We start from the raw sequence: 23,310 nt of genomic DNA, 5'->3' as shown, positions 1-23,310 counted from the left end.
AGCGCATAATTGATATTAGTATATAAGCATTTTCTGAAAGTCGTATTTTCTGTCAAATATCAGGGAAAAGGAATTACAATTGTCAGTGCAGTAGATCCAGTCCATTTTTCATTTTCTGCTTTTCCTTCTGCATTGTCATAATTACAGACTCTACATGTACAGTAAGTGGTGAAAAGTGGAGTGTTGGCAAGTCACGCTGACAGCGGATTGCGAAGCCTGCGGGACTGCATGCTGTCCCCACATTCTGAGCAAACAGCAGGTGATCTCCTTAAGGCCACCGCCCGAGCTGGCTCAAACCCTACTGAACATAAAAAGCAAAGGGAGCCGAATATATGCCCTGTGGTACAAATATGTTTTTTTGACAGTGTAGGGCACATCAACCACACAGCCCGCTGTTCTCCACAATCAGTACTTAGCTGAGGATGCCACACAAGGCTTACGTGAATGAGTGAAGTCTGGCACTGCACAGTGGTGGTCAGAGGAGTGGAAGCATAGAGCATATTGCATTTCCCACAAGCTTTACGATTTTGGTTCATATGAAAACAAGCATCTGTTGTCACCCTGGGGAAGGTCAAAGTAATCAATTTTCCTAATGTACTAATCTGTTTGTTTGCCCCATACAATTTCCATCTTGCTGCCTTGGTATAAAAAAGTGGAACTGAGTCCATTATTCACCACAATACAAATGAGGTTAATAAACTCACTCCTCTTGCCCCACCGCCCCCTCTCCCTATTTCTGTTTTTGTTTTTATTTTGACTAAAAAACAAGTGGCAGGAAGGGAATCGTATTACTCTGCCATGCGTCTCTGCTGCTGTACCACTCCCAGCCTTGCATTGCAGCTGCCTGACAACCTTCTGAGGAAGAGGAAGGGGGCAGGGGCATGGCATCTTCCAGTGCTGTCTACAGACATTAACTATTACTATACTCATCATCATAAAAATCTTTATTTCTGCAATATGCAATAAAAGATACAAAACAGTAAAAACAAAAATTCAGGGGTGACATTTCCAATCCATATAGCAAGAAGACAAAGGTTCCCCATGAGTTTCCCGGGGGGAGCAGTATGGCAGTGAAAAAAGTTATTACAGACAAAAGACAATGGAAATTAACAAGCTCTAGAGGCTGCGTGTCGTAATCACATTCCGGTTTTGGCAATTAAAAACCTTCGCTTGTGCCACATTGCTACCAAAAATTGCGAAACGGCAAAAACAATGGGTCCAGATGTGTCTGTTTTTAGGACTCTAAAAGCATACATACAGTTTAAGAAACCCAGATTCTTACACAAGGGTATGAGTCAATACTTCCTGGGCTTGTGGTAAGCAGAGAACGTGCAAATTATTTTCCCTGTCACAGTTACACCCAGGACAATTTTCCAGAGCTGCTGATGACCACCTACTGGTAAAGGCTCGCAAAGGTAGAGCACCGTATCTCCACTGTATATACATTTTTCTTGCTAAAATAGGGAAAATTTCGTCCATGAATAGTTCAAAGTGATAACAATCTTTAACAGTTAAAAAGGAAGCAGTTGAAGTGCCAACTAGAGAGTTAGATAAAGCAGCAGCATGTTTGTTTTCACAATAGATCTTCGTGAGGTTTTTTCGAGCAATCAATTTGGAACCTTTCTCTGGGTCAGACCATAGGGCGGGTAGTCCTAGCCTTACACATTCATTCTTTATAAATCTGAGCCCGGGAATTTTCCCTGCTCCAGGAAGGCTTAATAGTTCTATAAGTTCCTGCCTATAGTGTGCGAGTTCTGATGTCACCCAGAGCCTGCGCCAAAACCTTAGGGGTTTGAGCGCTAGCTCCTCATCAATAGGCCTAAGCCCCGAATCAAGCCTTAGCGGTAGGAGTGGAGTGCTGGATGGTAACGCTAGGAACTGTCTTAGGAATTTGTTTTCTGTCTTAATTATTTCAGTCCTGCAGGAGTATCCCCAAAGTTCCCCGCTATACATAATCGCACCCCTAGCTTGCGCTTTGTATACCTCCAATGCTGGACCAACCGGTTTATTAGAGGAAGTATTGGATAGCTTCAGGATGCCGCCTACAAGTTGGGCCAATTTTAGCTGGGACTTGATTTGCTGGGGGCCCCACGTCAGATTCTCGTTAATGGTAACCCCCAGATAATCAAAAGTCAAGACCCTTTCCAGCCTTGATGTACCTAGACTAGGGTTAGGGCGAGTGGTTGTGGGGGGGTTGAAAATCATAAACTTGATTTTGAGCGAGTTTATCTCCAAACCCTTACCTCTGCAAAATTCCTCGAAACCATCCAGTATGCGCTGAATCCCCATTGGGGACTTGGAAAGCAAGAGGGTGTCGTCGGCAAACATAACTGCAGGAACCCTACTGCCTGCCAACTTTGGGGCATCGTTATTCTGCACTCCATTCAGGTGCAAGATTACCCCGTTGACATAGAGACAAAACAGGGTAGGTGCAAGCACACAACCCTGCCTAACCCCACTGTCAAAGGGGAACCTTGCAGACAGTGCACCATTTTTCCCACATCTGACTTGGGCGAAGTTCGCCTCGTGTAACCTCATCAGTATGGTCAAAAGTGGGACCGGTATGCCCAATTCTAGGAGAACAATTCTTAGTTTCCCCCGGGTAACTAGATAAAAAGCAGAGCGAAGGTCGACGAACACCATATAGAGGCTGCCACCCTCTATACTCACAGTTTTCCAAAACAGTAGTGACAATCGAAAGATTTGGTCCATAGTGGAGGTGTTCTTTCTAAACCCTGCTTGATATAGACTAAGGATTGTGTGCTCCTCCATCCAGTCCTGCAAGCGGTCCAGGATTAACCTGGCGAAAATCTTCTGGGGTACATCTATAAGGCTGATGGGCCTGTAGTTGGCTGGGAGCAGAGGAGTACCCTTTTTTGAAGATAGGGACTATCTCTGCGCCCAGCCAAGTACGAGGCACCGCCATACCTCCCAGGACCGCATTAAAAAGGATCCGAAAATATGGACCCCATATCTTCGGTTCCTGCCTGAAGAGATCGCCCAGAAGTTTGTCTAAGCCTAGGGCTTTGCCCAGCGCCAGCTTGGAAATTGCATTACACACTTCAGTAAGCGTGAAATCTGCCTCCACCTCAGAATGTAGATTAAGAGCTGGGTGTGCCAGTAAAAATTCTTGGGCATCTGACTGATCCTCACTGCGATAGAGAGCCCGGAAGTTGTCTTCCCAGACTTCCGCTGCTATGTTTGATTCAATGGCAGATTTTAATTCTCCCGAGCCATTACTATACTACAAAGTACTTATATATACTCTTCTCTTGGTCTTACACTGTGCTGCAGGAATTGGCAATCTAAAATGCTTTAAATGTTTTTACTAATCTGCATGAGCTACTCTCATGAACAGTTTAGCCCAGGCTGGGCGTTGTTGCTTCACCCACTTCCCCTCTCAACTCTCGCTCACACTCTCACAACCCACTCACATCTCACAGTTACACTGCCCTCTCTCATCCCTCCCTCACTCCCTGTCTCCTCTCCATACTGCCTACTTGCACATGCTACCTTCCTGAACCTCCTCATGATGTGCACTAGTCCACCTCTCTCCTCACTCCCTCCCGCTAGGTGCCTCTATATCTCTCTCGTACTCTTTCCCACCGATCTCTCTCACTCTCTCATGTACTATTCCTGCCTCTCTCATTTCGGTTAACTTCAGGTCTTTAAGCACAGTCTCTATCCCACAACTTTCAAAGTTTCTGTCCCTCAAACCCATGGTCTCCTCCTCTTCTTAGGGTGTCATCTGCGCACACAAAAACTCCCTCTTTATGCTTCTATAGCCTGCTCTCCCCTTCTTTCCATCTTTCTCACACACTTTTTCTGCTCCTCTGTTTCAAGTTCAATAACTGTTTCCTACACAAACTACCTATCCCTCTCATTCTTCCTTTCTGTCTATTTTCTGCAGCTCTCACCGCCATCTATTCACCATGCCACATAATTCCACTACACAAATACACTACACAACACAAAATATACAACTAACAATTCCAATACAACCCACACAATTCCACTCCATTCCATATATCTACTACACTCCAAAACAAAACACATGGGTAAAAAGCATTATCATTCACAACACAAATAGCTCTAACTTTCACAAATGTGAGACCTATTGACTTGCAAATGCTTGTTTACATTTGGGATAGGAAAGAGAGGCCATGTTATACATGGTTCCCCCATTACTCCTACACCCTTTTGTGGAAGTTGAAAGCAGGGGCGGATTATTTGGGGGGGGCATAGATAACATACAATTATGGAAGAAGAACAAGTAAATTACGCAAATGTTCTTCACCACAGGGTTCATAGTTATACCACAGATACGCAAGTTTCGCTTTTGTTGTCTATTTAATGTCAGTCAGAACCCATCAGTGAAAAACATCCCTGTAATTCACTGTTATCCATCCATAATTCTATATGTTATTTATTGCTCTTGCTGAGAGAGGCAATATTGTGAATATCAAATCATAAATCTGGTTATTTACTGCTATTATGTTGCACCAGTGAGTAACACATATTGTTTCCCACAAGTGCTGCATCATGAAGGAATTCCAGGTTGCTCTGGGAGGGCTCTCTCGGATCCTGTCAGTGTATAACTGGAAAGCAGAGAGAACAGTTTCGGGAAGCGAATGTAGTGGGAGGGAAACCAAAGATGTTTTAAGGCATGAGCAAAGTGGGTCATTGCCAGGGCCCCCATTTTCCAGGACGCCCCTGGTCAGGTGAGTAGGACAGTCGAAATTTCTGCCATAATATCTGTGCCCATAAAAACCCAAATTATATTTCTAATTTGACCGCGAAGCATGTTCCTCAGAATGAAGAGGCCACATTTACTACTCTTTCATGTAAAACAGGACAGAAACCAAAGTTGCTGTGCTGAACTGCATAAAAGAGAGAGAGCAGGATAGCTGCATCTCTTGTCGCAAACACTAGCACAGAATTTGTTTGCCTCGCACCACGCACAAACTTTTGCACAGTAGTCAGTGGCGGCTGGTAGGGAACGGGGGCCTCTTCCGACGGCTGTGTCTCTCCTCCGCTTCTCTGCTCTTCCTGACTCAAGTCCGGAAGAAGCTGCAGGAAGCACCCGGCACACAGACTCCCCTGAGCCAATCACAATGCTGCAATGCAGAGTTGTTATTTGTCTGGGCGCCATGGATCGGCACTCAGATCGGAACTGGGAGCCTGTGCATATTCATCACCAGGCTGTCCATTACAGCCTGGTGGGGAATATGCCAAGTGCGTGTGACTGTTTCCCTCACCCACCCTGAGCCACCAGCCCCACCCTGCCCTAACCAAGCGCGCAGCAACCAAAAATAAAACGATTATCACCTTGTTATTATCATTTTATTTTTCCCCTTTTCACTGTTTTAAGAGCAGTGGGGCGACACTTTTCCACCTTAGCGGAGGAGTTGCCACTGACCATAGTACACAGGTATATGTGAGAGTCTAGCTTTTGTTCTGAAGCGTAGGCTACAAAACACTAGGTAGTACCATTTTGTACAAGTGACACAAAACAGCAAAAAAACATTTATGTGGAATAAACTTTACAGCGTAAAACCTGTTTTGCCATAGAATGTCAATCCATGATTGTTTATACAAGGTCCTACCTACTAATAATAGTAGACCGGGTATTAAAAAATGACTGCCTCGTTGAGACAGTATTTAAAAGGAGAAATGTTTTTATTCCTCCAAACATTTCCAGCTTTGTATATGTGTTGCAGTGTACAGGCAGCAGACATGCCAAGTGGTATTTTGTACTGGAAGGATACCCTTCCAGTACGAAACCTATATTGACATGACATAGATACCTACGCACAGTGGTGCAAACGGGTGTGCGTGACAATAGGCAGCCTGATTGTGCGCTAGCAATAGGGAGAGAGCAGGGATGTGCCATATCTTAGTAGATATGGTGCTGTCCTGCTCTTTCAATCTTACGCTATACAAAATATGTGGTTGCTGCACTGCATTGTGTGAGGTTTTCATTAATTTACCCCTATGTTTAGACTAATTAAAACACTTTTCTCATTTTGTATATGTGCTGCACCATGCAGTACACATGAAAACCGGAAGAAATAAAATAATTTTCTCCTACTTAGCACGTACTTTAAGGGGGCATATTTTATTGGTGCAAAGCCCTGTCAATCAATGTTAGTAGATAAGGCTGTGCATAACAAAATGGGTGATATAATGGGAAAGTGTTTGTACCAGTCATGGAGCGCCACCTTGTTTTGCACATGGTGGATTACTTTTAGGTAAATTTTCCAGAGCAAATCAAACTTTGTCCTGGAAAGTTATTCCAGTCTCACCACTAGTTTGCATCACTTTTGATCACTCTGCACTTAATAAAAGTGTAGATAAATGTGGCCCTTAGTGTGCATGTCTGGCCTTCCCACCCTTAACACTCACAATTTGAGGTAGTTGGTGGTTTTTAAATTGAAAAAAAAATCTTTCTGCGTAATTTCTTTCTCCTTACTTCACCTCACCTCACCTCTTTTAGGTTACTCTTCTCTCTCTCTTAACTGCACTCACTCTTCGGCTCTGTGCTCCTACATACTCTGTCTCAATTTCTGATCTCTATAACTCACCTTTGTCTACCTCACTTGTCTTTCAAAATACCTCATTCAATATATCTCAATGCCTCTTTTAATATAGCTCACTCAATATACATCACTGCCTCTCTATATATCTATTTCTCTCAATCCCTTCTCGTATGACCATAACACTTGTGCCTAATCCTCCCATCTGTACCTCACTGCGCTTTCTCCATCTAGCATTTGTGTTTCTCCAGTTACTTTTGTCACACAACCCCATCTCTATATTTACCTGTTTCTCAATCCATGTGACTACTACAATACTTCTTCTCTACCTCTTTTCTGCCCTTTCTCCACCTCACCATTCCCTCTCACCTCTCTACCTCATTTCTCTCTCTACCTCACATGTCTCTCATTACCTCACATGTATCTCACAGTTCTCTCTCTGTTTACCTAAGCTCTCAATTTACCTCACGTTTTTGTTCTTTACTTCATGTGGCAAGGTACTGGTTTTTTTTTACAGGGAAGGGAGAGCATGTTATGCATAACTCCACAATTACTCAAGTTCCCCCGCCCAGCAATTGAAAGTAGGGACCGTAGTTTTTTGGGGTCTTTCACAACATAAAGAAGGAATAACAGGATAGTTTTGTCACATGGTCGCTGGGGGCATTGTTGACATCTTTAAATTAGCATGAGCCCGGTAGCCATGATGCTGCTTTTGCGCGTGTTACTACATGTCATAATTTTGCAAGCCTCTGTTTATGCCCTTTTACATGAGTCTGAACATTGTGAGCAAGGTCGATAAACACTGCCACTTGTTATTCTGTTCTGGTCAGGCTCTAGCACCTAGACAAAACATACTAATGCAGCTGTTTTTGCTGGAGACCCGTACTTTGATATTATGGGGATGCATACCTAGGTAAGACACACTTGGAGAGGGAACTTTCCAGGGAGAAGAGCAACACACACCTGTGATGTAGAAATATGATATACTGCCTGAGGTATGGGGTCTGCTGACAAAGCCCAGAGATCTTCTATTATATAATAATACTTCTTCTCACCAAGGGGAGGGAGCATAAGCACTGTAGTTCTTTCTCTATAGTCTTTGTATAATTACGTCTCCCTTTATGATATATGGCCTTGCTGCAAAGCTAACAATATTGGTGTTATGCATCTTTATGCCTGTTGTGGCACATATACTGTATTTTAGAGTACGTTAATTAAAAAATATGTTTTAAACTATCTTCGTGTCGATGTCAGACCTTATTGTGTATGAATACTAGAGTAAGGGCGAAAATGTGTGTCCTGTTACCGTGATTCTTGAGAGATCTGGGAGTGTTGTGTTCTGAGGCGTCTCATCATTTGTTTCTCCATTTGTGAGTAGGAAGGTCCTGGGTTCAAGGGCACTAAGGTGGTGGGAAGGCTTAGCCCCCTATACACCGAGGTCCCATTTTCCTGTGCATAGTTCTGTGTATGTGCAGAATCCCTGCAACAGTTTTTCACCTTGGGGAACTGAGTAACATCATAGAGAACTCAAGTTTTGCTCCAGTTGTCAATCTGATGTCACTCAAAATCCATCAGTGAAGAACATCTCGATTATTCAGCGTTACTCATCAGTGATAACTTTCAAGTGCTCTCTTGTAAATCATGATTACGTTATTGATTATTCACAGAGCCTCACACTAATTAACAGGGGAGCTCTACATGCTTGTACCTTGTAAAGGTAGCTAGTTCCTTCTAAGGGTCTGGTTACAAGTTTGGCGGTGCAGCACTGGGTCGGCCCGGCCGCCACACCACCAAACCCTTGGTGAGGCCGCCCACCAGTTCAGGAGTTTCCTCCTGTCTGGCGAGCTTTTGTTTGGAGTTCCCACAGCGGTGCCTCTAAAGAAGGGCACTGCAATGGGAACGCCAAAAACAGTTCCAATGCTATGCAGGAACTGGTGGGCCTGCACACAGGGAGGCACACATTGTGCTACCCTGTGTGCATCCACTTTGCGCAGAAGCACCAGGGGCCCGGTAGGGCCTCCTTTGTTTCCTCTCGGCCAGGGTTTACATGGAGGAGGAATCACCATGTAAACCCTGGTGGAGAGGAAACTCCTAATATACTTGGTGGGACTGTGGCGGTCCCGTCAAGCATATGGATGCCTCCTGACCGTCCCAACACTGCCAGGGAACAATGGTTCCCTGTAGGCTGCGGCAGTCTGTGGCGTTCCTACCGCGCATCTTGTAATAGGGCGTGGGGAGACCACTGCGCCCCCGCACAGACTCCTAATCAGCCCCATAGTGTCTAATTTAAGACCATTTCACACACAACAGGATAAGAGCACATTCTAAAACATAATATAGATTGCTCTCTAGTCTCTATCAATGTAGCATAAAGATTACTATTCCAATCTGGTTGGCCGAACCTTCTCCGTAGTGGCTCCGAAACTCTGGAATAAACTACCAGACACTCTTCGTAAAGAAACCAGGCTCTTACCGTTCAGAAAGTGCTTGAAAACAGTGCTTTTTCGAGAAGCCTATGGTTAGGTCCATATGAGGTTGCTGCTTGCCCCTCTAGATGTGAGTTTCTTTCTTTTCTGCCAGATACTGTAGTGCATTTGTATTTCGAACTGTGTTAACATCTTAGCGCTTAGAGACCTTGGGTGATAGGCGCTCTATAAGTATAATTAAATACAATCTCAAGAATATCCCACATACAATGATAGATTTGAAGAACTGTCCAGCAAACTGTGATACTTTTCATAGACATTCCCATACAAACACCTGTGGCAGAAATTAACTTACTTACACACACCCATAAACTGTGTTTGGGTAAGGGCGGGTTGCTTAACACACACTCATTTGTAGTCATTGCAAACTCTTTCTCGTTACCTTGATTTTATCCATGGTTGTTACAGTGTCTTGAGCAGCCTCTTCCAAAAGTGGACGCATGTTCTCCAATTCCTCCTGCATTTTTGATACATCCTCTGCAGTTTGCAGAAGCTACAAAGACATAAATAAAGAAATGAGGAAAAGATGGGGAAAACAGAAAGAGAGTGGGAAAAGAGAGAACAAGGTAAAATGGAGCTGAGGGGGGAAAGGAGTTAAAGAGGACCAAAGTGTGGAAGCAGAACACATTAAAAGCCTGGAAGCCAGAGAATGATTTAGAAAGACAACAGACTATGGTATGAGAGGAATGCGTGCTTGCACACCAAAAAGAGAAAAGAATGAACAGGATAGGGAAAATATTCCTTTTCATACACAGCCTATCACCAACCTTGCAAGATCTTGAGAACCTTATTCAAGTATGTCATCACCAGAATCACGTCGCAACTAGATGTAAATAATAATTCTTCCAAGGAAAAAGGCCTATTTTCTACTTTCCATTAGTCCAGGAAAGGAATCCAAAGGACACACGTCTGGACAGATCCATCACATATAGCGTGTCGCAATGAAGCGCAATGGTGATGGATGGACTGCATGCAGCAGTCTTTGTTACTATCAATCACTTGGGTTAATTCCAGTCCCTTGTTCTTTGCCCTCTATGTCACACCAGACAGGAACCCGCCATATGTAAATACAAATGTCTGAAGCCATTGGCCCTTCTCTAATAGGATCAGATCAGGTTGAACTACCTGCCCAGTTCATCTCTGAGCAATAACAACAATCAACCCAGACCTATTTTGGCTTCAAAGGACATCATTAGTGAGGTAAAGCGTGAGTCCTTTAGCATAGATACCCGAGAACCCATGCCATGGCATACCATCCCATTAATGGTTTTGATGGGTGGAATGTTTTCAAAAGCCGCAGCCACTGCCAGGTCCCAATCTGCAGTGGCAGACAAAAAAATAAAAAAAATAATATCATTTGCTTCTGCCCTTCTTTGCTTCTATTGCCTCCTTCCATTTCCCTAAATCCAACCTTCTCTCTCTTTTCCTTTGTAAAGTGACGTTTTCCATAGTAGGTAAGGGTATCTCAGCCTATCCTTTGTTACTTGTAGCCCTGGTACTTTAGTGTGAAAAAACTAGCTTTAAAAAAGTAGCTCCTTCAAAAACCACCACTGGCAAAGTCAATAAGTCAAGTTATTGGTTTTGCCAGTGCTTGCTCCCTGCCACCTGAATGAGAACACATGCATCATGTAGCACACAATCACATGAAAGGCAATGCGTTTTCTGTTCAAGAGAACCCATTCAAAGATGGCCTCCCAAGCGCACATCATTAAGCATGGCGCAAAAACAGAAAGCAAGAAACCCTGTAAGCTTTGCAGCCACAAAAAATATATGTATATCTATCTATCTATCTCGTATTTCGTATTTATTTATTGATGATAACGGAACTCGATTGAGATCCACATATCAATTTAACAAAAAAGAAAACAGCAAAATTACTTCAGAATGAAATAAAAATATCAATACAATGGTAAGAAACATTTAAAATAATTAAACAATTTAAAACAAAACATTTCATTTGGGGGTTTCAACATTGCTGCACAAAAATCAAAGGCAGTAAAAATGCCCAATTGAAGGCATATAGGTTTTAACCACTTACGCCTAAAAGCCATAAGTGCTGGACAAACAAAAACAACATGGTATAAATCCTGGGAATTAAGATGACAAAGATCACAAATATCAGATCCAACATACCATTTTGACAGAAGACAGTTCAGAGGGAGCAAGTTGTTTCTTAGCAAAAGGATAAATCGCCTGACTCCATGCGGGAGATTCCAACCTAAATATGGCTGAGGTTTTTTAAATTCATAAAAATTACCGATAGATAACATTCCTCTTTTTACTTTATTTGTCCTACTATCTATTCCAAAACTCAACTCCCAAGACGCAGTCTTCAGAGATAATTTTAATTGGGCTATAGACAGAGAAAAGAGGCTTTGTTCATCTAGCTGCAATAAAGCAATCGCCTGTCTAAAATTCCTTACAATTGAGGAGTAGGCATTAAAAGAACCCAGCAACTCATTTTTTATTTGAAACCTCAATGTGCCGCACGTTCCTCCAGCTATATTAAAAACCCACCGCACCACATTCGCAGCTGCCTGTGCCCGAGAGCTGCGCAATCCAAATTCTTGTCTTAACGAAGACGTAGAATTTGCCGTATTTACAGAAGCTAGGTTACGAAGTATCTTTCCTTCGGTAGAATCCAAAAAATTCCAGCATGCCATGTCCACTATTTCTAGGCCATAGATTAGGGATGCCGGAATTTTTGCTCGGAAAACCTCGAGCAATATGGAAAAATGCCTTTTACCTGTCGCTTTGTAAAGAGAGATAAGACTCTTCCCTTGAGCCAGAGCTTTCCTACTATTGGTCTCCATATGGGTTTTTTCGTTCAAGTTATTCATGACTATCTTCCCAAGGAAGGGATAAGAGGTGACTACTTCTAGTCTTTCTCCCCCAACCGTCCAACAATAGTTTTCATATTTGGACTTTCTCTTTCCCTGAAAGCACATTATTTTACTTTTAGAAGTATTTATTTTTAGAAAATGACCTTCAGCGTAAGAGAACAAAGCTTGTAATCGACAATTCAAGCCTTTTGGAGTAAGGTCCAAAATTAAGATGTCATCAGCGTACATTAAGCATGTAATTTGTGATCCCCCCAAAACTGGTGCAATACCATTGCTAGATCACGATAAAGCCTTGGGGAGGTCAGCAATATATAAAGAAAATAATAATGGAGCCAGTAGGCAGCCCTGTTTAAGTCCATTGTTTGTGGGTATAACCTTAGATAGTCCTCTCTCACCACCCATTAATACTCTGCTCCAGGTATCTGTATGGAGTGCAATAACTAGTTTCAGCAAGCTGGAAGGTATCCCTAAATTAATTAACTTGCTCCACAAAAAAGATCTGTCTACCTTATCAAAGCCAGTAGAGAAGTCGATAAACGCCCCGTAAACGGCTCCTCTACGGACAGTAACATATTTTTCAACCAAAATCTGGAGAGCAGTTAGGTTATCCAAAGTACCATGCTGTTTCCTGAAGCCAGTCTGCTCTAGTGGTAGTATTGCAGACACAGACACCCAATCATTCAAAGAATTCAATAGGCATTTAGTAAAAACCTTGCCTATAGCATCTAGGAGTGCTATTTGTCTATAATTTTGCGGCAAATCTCTAGCCCCTTTTTTATAGAGAGGGATTAACAAACTCCCTTTCCAAGAATATGGAACGATGCCCTCTGTATAGCAAACTTTAAAAACTGGATATAAGATTTTCCCCCATAGGATACTATGAGCTTTTAATACTGAAATTGGAATTTCATCTGGGCCTAATGCACCAGAAGAGCGCAATGCTTTAATTGCACCAACAATTTCCAGTTCAGAAGGAGGATCATATGGAGATAAATCTTCCTGTAATTTAACAGAATCAAACTTCTCACCATTACTGCTATAAAGGCATTGAATAAAATCGGCCCAGGTCTGCTCATTTATAGATATCGGAGAGGGTCTGCTTCTTACCCCGCAGCCCTCCCCAATTAGTGACCAAAAGGTTTTTGACTGCCCACTCTTTGATGCTTCACGGAGTTTGATCCAAAGAGCATCTTCTTTCTCGCGTTTTAATCTAGCCTTAATCCTATTTCTTCTTCTTCTCAAAAGGGAAATTCTGTGTCTACGCCCAGGAATAAAGGATAGATATTGGGCTCTAACGAGTTTATTTATTTCTATATTTAGATGACGTACCTCAGGGGGAATTTTTGGAATTATCTTTGCTGATAAGGGCTTTTGCGCTTTGGATTTTAAAATTTGTAAGAGGGACGCCAAGCAGAGTAGCTCTCTTCCTTCCCAAAGGTTTAAGTTCTTTGCAGTATATTCTAATATATTAGTCAAATTTCTAATGGACCCTAAGTTCCAGTAACATTTCCTTTTTTTAGTATTGAGATTCAATAAGTCATCCCCAATGTTCCATGAATCCCTTTGAGGAAATGCTACATTCAAGTTTACAAGTAAAACATTATGATCACTAAGATCAGTAACTATTACAGATAGGTCCTTTAAGGAGCCAAAAAAAGTACTGTCAACTATCACATAATCCAGGATCGAACCGCCATTCCCTGTTTTATGTGTAAAGTGAGCAGGATTATCGGAGGGAAACCTTCCATTGACTATTAAACAATCGGCCTCGGCTAAACTCTCCAAAATCAATTTCCCTCTTTTATTTGTTTTAATATTCTTTGGGAATATAGCTTTAGGTATCTGGAACGTTTCCTCTTTTTCTCTATCTCTAAATAGCTCTAAGGTACTATTAGATATTTTACCATTTAAGTCACCCAGTAATAAAATATAGGGGGGGACAGTAGATTCCTGTAAATTTAATATAAAGGAACAGATCTTTTTAATTCCATTATTATAATTTGAATCAGGAGGTAAATATGCATTTATTATTACGAGTGATTTATTGGAACCATTGTTGGCAAAATTTATTAGAGTTATTGCCTGAAATAATTTATTTGAGTCTAGAAATGGGTATAATTCCAATTGACTTTATTTGACAAAAGACAAGCTAACCCTCCTTTCGCACGGCCTCTTGTAGAGGGAGTAGCATTACTCTCCAGTACATAATAATCTTTTAATGTCGGAAGGTTCCCTACCACCCAAGTTTCCTGTAAGCAGATAATGTCTGCCTCTAAAGAGTATAGGAGTGACAGTTTTTCAGCACTCTGGATTCATCCTGCAGTGTTCCATGATATTATTTTTTGGTTATCGTTAAAAATCCGAATTTAATCTTGAAGTGAAACCTGATTTATCTGACAGAGTGGCAGGCAACCAACTCCACACCAAATCGGCATAATTTACCTTCATTTGTTTTATAGGGATCGGATTGTTTACTATCACCTGTCGCTTATTATTAGATACACAAATTTTTAACTCTTCCGTCGTTATAGGAAGACTACCTGAGGGATATGATTTAGTGTCCTGATAGATTAACATTTTTTGGCGATTTTGACTTTCTATTTTAATCGAAATAAAAGGATCAACATCAATTCCTCTTTTTTGAAAGTCTTCTACCCAATGTAAGATATGATTTAATACCAATTTGGAATAAAATTTTACACGTGCTATCTTTCCATTTTCCGAATTTATTAAAGTTACAACATCTATGTCTGCCGATTGAATTAGTTTTAAGCTTTCTATTTCATGAAAACATTTAACTAAAGCAGATCTATTTAAAATAAGGTCCGGATCAAAAATAGGTATAAAATCAAGAAAAAGTGTGTCGACGTTTTCTCTAATTTTAGACACTGTCTTAGATGTAATTGTAGTTGCAACTAGTTCTGAAAAAGGAGTAGCCAAGGGATTAAGAGATGCTTTAGAATTAGAATTAGGGAATGAAATTAAGTTTTGATCATTAGTTAATGTAATCTGATCTTTAGTATATTGTTGGTTTGAAGAAATTGGTAGTTCTAGTTGTAATACTGTGGGAATTACCTTTGGACTTTCCACATGCTCATGGGATGAATTTAAGTCCACATCCACAGTAATGGAATTATTCAAAGAGAGATCTTTATCATTATCAAAGGTAATTCTCCTTTGCCTTTTTTTGTAGAATCTACGATTTAGTTTTCTTTTTTTACAACGTTGTTTTTTTGATACTATTATTTCGGGTTTTTTCTCTTTTAACGGAGAAGCTTTTTCTGCAAGAACTGGAAAATTTTGTATTTCTTTATTTGGTTGGGAAATAAAAATAGGACAAATAGGAGGTAGAATGTTAGACTCGTTATCATCCGTAGGTGAAAAAACCTTAATCTCTTGGCTAATAGAAGCAACGCACTTATTATTAATTGGGTTCTCATTCCTGCAGGTAAGAGTTTTAGTAAAAACTGCAGGAGCAATATTAATTTTAATCGGGGGCTCAGATATAAGAGGTACATCAGAAAGTGTTTTGTCCTTTATTTCCTTATTTCCTTCCTTACTTAACTTTTTAGGAGGAGTGATTGCTTTTGGATAAATGACATCATCCGATCCTGTATTGTGATTTAGTAGAGCCTTTAAAATCAAGGTTACTGTATCGAATACATTATCTGACCCATTAACTAATTTTTCGAAAAGCTGTAAAATTGATGTAATAAGCCGTTCTAAAGAGGTCAATGAATTAGATATTACATTATCTTCTCGTGTATAAAAACTTTGGCAGTCTTTATTTTGGGCATGAGTAGGGCTAGGAAATAAGTTCATTTCAGGGGTAGAGAACTCAGAATTTTTTGAAGGTGTACTGCTAAAAAGATGTAGCACTGGAGTAGCTGCAATATTCTGGTGAGTAGTAGAGATTTGGGCTTTAGTTTTAATTAGGCCTCTCTGGGCCTCAATATTTATATCAGGAAGAGTATAGTCCTCTGGGGTAATATGTAAAGAGGTAGAAAGAGCAGTATACATTTTTTGATCATCCTTAAATAAAGGAAAAGAACTATGAACTACTGCTACAACAGGGGGTTCAGAAGAATTATCTTGTTCGACAACATTAGTTGGCAATTTTTGAACTTCTGAATGGAGAGGAAGATCTTCTTCTTGGTTCTTATAAAATATGTCTTCAGAATGAGATAGGGCAATAATACCTGATATAGTACTGTCTCTTTTAGTGACAGAGGAGTCTCTCTCCAGTTCTTTAAAACTAGTATTATTATTTTCAATGGGGGCCCCTTCTCGATCTACTTTATCTTTACCCTTATCCCATAGGGAGTATAATTGACATGTACTTTTTACTTGTAGGGCTGGCCCATTTCTATTACGCAAAGGATTTGATTTAGTTTTGGAGCAAGCTCTACCGACTACTACTCTTCCAGATCTTAATTTCTTAGTAGTCATCTTGTTAAAAGGAGCAATATACAATAAGACCTTGCAAATGAGCAAATATTAACAAGATGTGCAAAACAGAAAAAAACCAAGGATACAAGAGAAGCACAAAATAATCCAATAATGAGCAGAATATACCAGACACTCAATCAGTGTATAAGAAATAACAAATACTAAAGGGAAGTGGCCCAGCCCAGCCTCTATCAGTCTCTGTCGGTCACAGTCGGTCCCGCCCTTGTCCCGGGCTTCTCCCGGCGCCCTCCCGCGCGCTCCCGGGCAGCGGGACTCTTCAGCTGTAGATAAACTAGCTGGGATGTAGAGGGAGGAGCCTGCAGGGAGAGCGTCCCAGCTGGAAACACTTGGGGATGGTTGCTGGCGCTCCTGGGACTGGTAGTCCTGCGCCAGTAACGCGCTCGCAGCCCTGCAAAGCGAGCTCCCTCAGCGATGGTTCAGGTGAGAGCAATTCAAAGTCCGCCTTAAACGAAGCGGGACCCGCGCAGCGGGTTCCGCGAGCACTTGAACTAAGATGCAGTGAAAAGTTCAGGGGCACAACAGATCCAGCGTTTGCACAGCAGCAAGGTAAAGGGAGTCACCAAAGAGCCTGAAGCGGAAGATTTTCAACTCACAGTAGAGCGAGGGAGGAGCCTGCAGGGAGAGCGTCCCAGCTGGAAACACTTGGGGATGGTTGCTGGCGCTCCTGGGACTGGTAGTCCTGCGCCAGTAACGCGCTTGCAGCCCTGCAAAGCGAGCTCCCTCAGCGATGGTTCAGGTGAGAGCAATTCAAAGTCCGCCTTAAACGAAGCGGGACCCGCGCAGCGGGTTCCGCGAGCACTTGAACTAAGATGCAGTGAAAAGTTCAGGGGCACAACAGATCCAGCGTTTGCACAGCAGCAAGGTAAAGGGAGTCACCAAAGAGCCTGAAGCGGAAGATTTTCAACTCACAGTAGAGCGAGGGAGGAGCCTGCAGAGAGAGCGTCCCAGCTGGAAACACTTGGGGATGGTTGCTGGCGCTCCTGGGACTGGTAGTCCTGCGCCAGTAACGCGCTCGCAGCCCTGCAAAGCGAGCTCCCTCAGCGATGGTTCAGGTGAGAGCAATTCAAAGTCCGTCTTAAACGAAGCGGGACCCGCGCAGCGGGTTCCGCGAGCACTTGAACTAAGATGCAGTGAAAAGTTCAGGGGCACAACAGATCCAGCGTTTGCACAGCAGCAAGGTAAAGGGAGTCACCAAAGAGCCTGAAGCGGAAGATTTTCAACTCACAGTAGAGCGAGGGAGGAGCCTGCAGGGAGAGCGTCCCAGCTGGAAACACTTGGGGATGGTTGCTGGCGCTCCTGGGACTGGTAGTCCTGCGCCAGTAACGCGCTCGCAGCCCTGCAAAGCGAGCTCCCTCAGCGATGGTTCAGGTGAGAGCAATTCAAAGTCCGCCTTAAACGAAGCGGGACCCGCGCAGCGGGTTCCGCGAGCACTTGAACTAAGATGCAGTGAAAAGTTCAGGGGCACAACAGATCCAGCGTTTGCACAGCAGCAAGGTAAAGGGAGTCACCAAAGAGCCTGAGGCGGAAGATTTTCAACTCACAGTAGAGCGAGGGAGGAGCCTGCAGGGAGAGCGTCCCAGCTGGAAACACTTGGGGATGGTTGCTGGCGCTCCTGGGACTGGTAGTCCTGCGCCAGTAACGCGCTCGCAGCCCTGCAAAGCGAGCTCCCTCAGCGATGGTTCAGGTGAGAGCAATTCAAAGTCCGCCTTAAACGAAGCGGGACCCGCGCAGCGGGTTCCGCGAGCACTTGAACTAAGATGCAGTGAAAAGTTCAGGGGCACAACAGATCCAGCGTTTGCACAGCAGCAAGGTAAAGGGAGTCACCAAAGAGCCTGAAGCGGAAGATTTGCAACTCACAGTAGAGCGAGGGAGGAGTCTGCAGGGAGAGCGTCCCAGCTGGAAACACTTGGGGATGGTTGCTGGCGCTCCTGGGACTGGTAGTCCTGCGCCAGTAACGCGCTCGCAGCCCTGCAAAGCGAGCTCCCTCAGCGATGGTTCAGGTGAGAGCAATTCAAAGTCCGCCTTAAATGAAGCGGGACCCGCGCAGCGGGTTCCGCGAGCACTTGAACTAAGATGCAGTGAAAAGTTCAGGGGCACAACAGATCCAGCGTTTGCACAGCAGCAAGGTAAAGGGAGTCTATCTATCTATCTATCTATCTATCTATCTATCTATCTATCTATCTATCTGTCTGTCTGTCTGTCTGTCTGTCTGTCTGTCTGTCTGTATATATACAATCGATCAACAATGCGCCCCTGCGCTTTCGGAAAGGCTCACCACGGCACACCATGTCATCCGGCTTGTTAAGGCTCCCGAGCAGCTTCACAGCCTCCCTCCAAGTGAATTAAAAGGTCTGAAGCGTTTTGGGGCCCGAGCACCCCTTCCTCATGGACACATAGGCATACCCAGCTCACCTTCGTAATTCAAAAGCAATTTATTTTGAATTAAACCGCCATAAGTGGGTTTGGCTTTCAAGGTCATGTTGCCAGGATTGCTGGTAACTGAAGTCCTGAAGGTGAGTATTTCTTTTTTAGCCTTGAGTAGGTGGCATGGTATGTGCAAACTTTTCTTCCTTTATTAAGTCCTTCAGTAGGAAATGGGGACAGGCTCCGAAGTCGCAGCTTCCATCGGAGTGTCGCGCTGAAAGAGCAAGAGACAGTAATCTCGCCATAGCCTTCACGAGCGCAGCCTTCCTGAACGCCTCATGAAGTGGAGCTCCTTCCCCCGGTCCAGGCCAACCGTGCAACTATTTCGATCAACAATGCGCCCCAGGGCTTTCGGAAAGGCTCACCACGGCACACCATGCCATCCGGCTTGTTACGGCGCCCAAGCAGCTTCACAGCCTCCCTCCATGTGAATTAAAAGGTCCGACGCGTTTCGGGGCCAGAGCGCCCCTTCCTCATGGACAAATACACATAGGCATACCCAGCTCACCTTTGTAAGCCAAAAGCAATTTATTTTTAATTAAACCGCCCTAAGTGGGTGTCGCTTTCAAGGTCATGTCTCCAGGATTGCTGGTTACTGAAGTTATGAAGGTGAGTATTTCTTTATTAGCCTTGAGTAGGTGGCATGCTATGTGCAAACTTTTCTTCCATTATTAAGTCCTTTAGTAGGAAATGGGGGCTGGCTCCGAAGTTGCAGCTTCCATCGGAGTGTCGCGCTGAAAGGGCTAGAGACAGTAATCTCGCCACACCCTTTACAAGCGCAGCCTTCCTGAACACCTCATGAAGTGGAGCTCCTTCCCATGGTCCAGGTCAACCGTGCAACTATTTCGATCAACAATCAACAATGCGCCCCTGCGCTTTCGGAAAGGCTCACCACAGCACACCATGCCATCCGGCTTGTTACGGCCCCCGAGTAGCTTCACAGCCTCCCTCCAAGTGAATTAAAAGGTCCAACGCATTTCGGGGCCAGAGCACCCCTTCCTCATGGACAAATACACATAGGCATACCCAGCTCACCTACCCAATTTTTTGCCTAGAAACGATATCCCAGTTACTTGTCTGATATTGCTCAGTCCTTCGGTGTCTGCATAGTGTTTCTTTATCAGTGGTGTGACTTGTCCTTTTTAGGTCGAGCGTATAGCTGCAGCGTGCATGCACTGCTCGCTCTGCAGTAATGGGGTATGCAGTGCAAGATCCGCCCACTCTCTGCCCACTCTCCACCCATGTTTTTAATTGCCTTGTGTTAGTCGTTTGTAAATGCTGCCTTCTGAATGATTATGCGGCTTGTTAGTCCCTCCTTATTATGTCCATGTCGTCATTTGTACCCTCCCATGGCTACTGGCCCCTTTACTTTGAGTGTTACACAGTAGGGTACATGTTATTTAGACTGTGAGCACTACTTTGTCTGTGCCTTCTCGCCCCCTTCTCCCCGCCCGCACTCCCATTGTCCGTGCTTCCCCCTCCTGTTGTCTGCGATGCAATGCAATAGATCATGCGTAAATGTGAGTCCTATTGCATAGCAAATGCTTGTTGCTTTTACCCCCTTGCTTTAACGCTTTTCTGCTTCCATGGATGTTAAGTGCCATCTACTGTTGTTGCTAATATTAGATGACGCCTGTTTATTTAATATACATAAACTCATTAGGGAGCATCCTGTTTTCTTCTTTGTGACTGCTGCTTCCCCTCCAATGTTCTCTAGGAGGCGCAGCCTTCGGTTTCTGCAGATCGTGTGAGCAGCTGCCATCAGTCAGTGGCAGCCGATGACTGAAGGCGACAATGTCCAGCAGTTAGTGTTGGATTTAGTGAGCTGGGGAAATTTGAAGAGAAGCGGTCTGTGGGGCTAATGCGAGTTGGGGCTGGCTGGGGAGGCTGGTGTGATGGGTACCCACCTGGCAGTCAGAACAGACTAACCAGAGACATCAGCCTCCCAGACAGATGAGGGGTAGCAAGGTTGCTGGGAATGGACTTTTAAAGATGGAGAGAAACTGGCCGAAAAAGACTGCCCAGTAGTGACTGGTCTTGACTGGAAACAATTTACTTGTTGAATGATTGATCAGGAATAGAGCAGGTTTTAAGTGAGATGAGAATTGGGGGGTCTCAAACGGGCATGGCCAATGTAATTTACTGCATGGCTTTAACACATATGCTAAAAATCTGTGCCTTGCATAGCGTGCCACCTGACTACCATTTTGCTGCTTGTCATTGCATCCAGATATATAATACAACAAGTAACGTTACACTTACAACAAGCCAGGACTACTGGCTTTGTCAATGGTCGTTAGCTGCATAAGATAAATAAGCAACAACTAGCTTTCTTGTATATAATATTGAAAATGCTTCAGTTCAGAAATTATGAGGCTGTGAAAAGAACTATAGCGAGTCTCTTCGAAGTTACCTCAAAAGGCAGGGAAGGGTGGCACTGCCGCAGAGTTAAGATTTATTTTTCACCCTGAGGGCGAAGGCATCAATGGAGAGCCCGATGGGGACCGGTTTGAGCACCTGCTTTTTAGAACTGCCGATGCTAAAGGCCGGCAGGACCCGGCCCACTTAAACGTTGGATCCCACAGTTGTTGACAGTATTTGCCACTGATTATGATTTAGTACATGAGTGGGTGTGGTCAGTGCACAGCTGGGTTGACTGTGGACGGTGAGTTCACAGATGGGTTGCTTGTGATTTAGTGCACGACTGTGGGTAGTTAGTGCACCCCATGGCTGATTGTGATTTCCTGCACAAGTGTAGTTGGTCAGTGCACACCAGGCGAGCACGGTCTGGTAGGAACAGGGCAGCTGGTAGACTGGTGCCGACTGTGATCCACCGGTAGGACCTGGTCATGGGTGGGAGCCGTAGGAGGGTTGAAGCCGGAGGGTACTAACAGTGGGGGGGTGTTTGGGGAATAAGCCGCCATAGACCTTTTGGGAACCATCCACAGTGTATGTGGGGTCAAGGGGTATGTGATCCGCCTGCACACCAAGGCAGCATCTGAGTGATATATTTGGATTGGCCAGCTGGAACTGACATTTATGTGAAGGATTGGAAGGCACGGACACCAGATTAGATGCGACCACAAGCACTGAGAACCTCTAGAGCCCACAGGTAAGAACGCTGTACTTCTCTACTGGACGTCCTTTGTAGCACTTAAAGCACTGACCACCAGGCAGCGTAACTAGGGTAAATGACAACCATGTGTGCAGCCCGTGTTTAACTTACTTAAAAAAATTCTTGCGTTTGTCTGGTCTGCGTGGTTTTCAAATCACTCAAACTTTGGATGCAACTTTTGCATCTCCTGAGCTGCCACAATTAGCCCATGCTGGAGTCACCACTTATACTTCAGTAACCTAGTTCTTTTGTGACCTGGTTCCTGTGACAGGTTGGTAGGTCTGGTGCTGGGTCATTCACATGTTTGATGGGAGAATGTCCGGCACAGTAACCTAGTAATTCTGTGACATAGTTCCTCTAACAGCTAGGCTGGCGCCGGTTCTGTTGCATGTTGGTAAGAGACTCATCTTGAGGGAAAAGTAGAGAGTTTGCAAAAGATAGATGCAGAAGAATGGCTGATTGTGTTGGATTCAAGTCAGCCACTCATTGGAGAGCGCCAACAGAGCTGTCTCAGAGCTGCCCCTGCCTTATAACCCATAAGAGGTCTGGAGCTGGTCGCACAGTTTCCAGATTCCCCAGTTTGCCTCTGCTGGGCCATCTTAAAAATAGAATATGCTGCTCCCATTTATTTCTTTAGAGACCTCATTTTAGATGGAGATAGGAGGATCTGGAGCGTGAAACTCCAACTTGTGTGCGTCACAGTGAGAGTAAATGTGCATATTTATGGGTAATGTATATGGGAGGAGCTGTGTGGGATATGTTTGTGTATCTGTGTGTTCTTTTGCCTGGTGAAGTCAAACTGTGCAAGCTTGTCTGTGCCTATCTACATGTGCTATTGGCCATCTGTGGTTTGCTCTGAATAGTGCATGTCCGTATGTGCATGCATGTATTCATAGTGTGTTTATTTGTTGTGTAGCTCTTCAATCCCTGGCGGCACAGCACACAGGATAATATCCTGCATAGCTAAAACATATAAGGTCCCAAAGGCAAAACCTATTGGCTATGCCAATGCTTTTTTAAGCGACCAGAGGAATTCCCTCATTAAGTAAGAGACACAGGCCTGCTACCTACTGAGCACTTGGTACCTCCCTGTACATTGGCATTTAGTAACTACAACTGGAGGCCTCTGGTGGCCAGACTTTGTAGGACTTTGCCTATGTCATGAATGCAAAAGCGGGCTCTAAGTGAAACTTGGCAAACAACTAAGGTCCAGACTTCCAGTTTTGCAGTTTGGTAACAATTTATTCATCCCTGAGAACACAACTGGCTCAGGATTTTATTTATGCTCCGGATCTATGGCCATATCCAAGGGGAGCATGTCTGAGGCTAGATCTCTGGTGGCAAATATTGTTGCATATTTCCAGTGCTTAAGGTCTATATTTTTTTTCTCTTAACACCTTGAGTCTAAAGTTTCCATATGGAGCATGTCCACTCAA

At 43.8% G+C, this 23,310-nt stretch overlaps 1 protein-coding gene across 2 annotated transcripts in view; it reads right to left on the bottom strand.

Annotated features, from left to right (window-relative positions):
• DNAH1 (dynein axonemal heavy chain 1) overlaps nucleotides 1–23,310 on the bottom strand; it is a 1,443,760-nt gene that overhangs the window by 379,299 nt on the left and 1,041,151 nt on the right. For both annotated transcript variants that reach the window (XM_078661462.1, XM_078661463.1), the window contains one exon: nucleotides 9,405–9,515. In XM_078661462.1, coding sequence (XP_078517588.1) covers nucleotides 9,405–9,515 — 111 coding nt within the window. The remainder of the gene's footprint in view (nucleotides 1–9,404; nucleotides 9,516–23,310) is intronic.

The sequence above is a fragment of the Lissotriton helveticus genome, chromosome 9 (genome assembly GCF_964261635.1).
Source record: "Lissotriton helveticus chromosome 9, aLisHel1.1, whole genome shotgun sequence".
In the NCBI taxonomy this organism is placed as follows: Eukaryota; Metazoa; Chordata; class Amphibia; order Caudata; family Salamandridae; genus Lissotriton; species Lissotriton helveticus.
The sequence above is the reverse complement of the archived record's forward strand: the minus strand, read 5'-3'. Positions and strand labels throughout refer to the sequence as shown.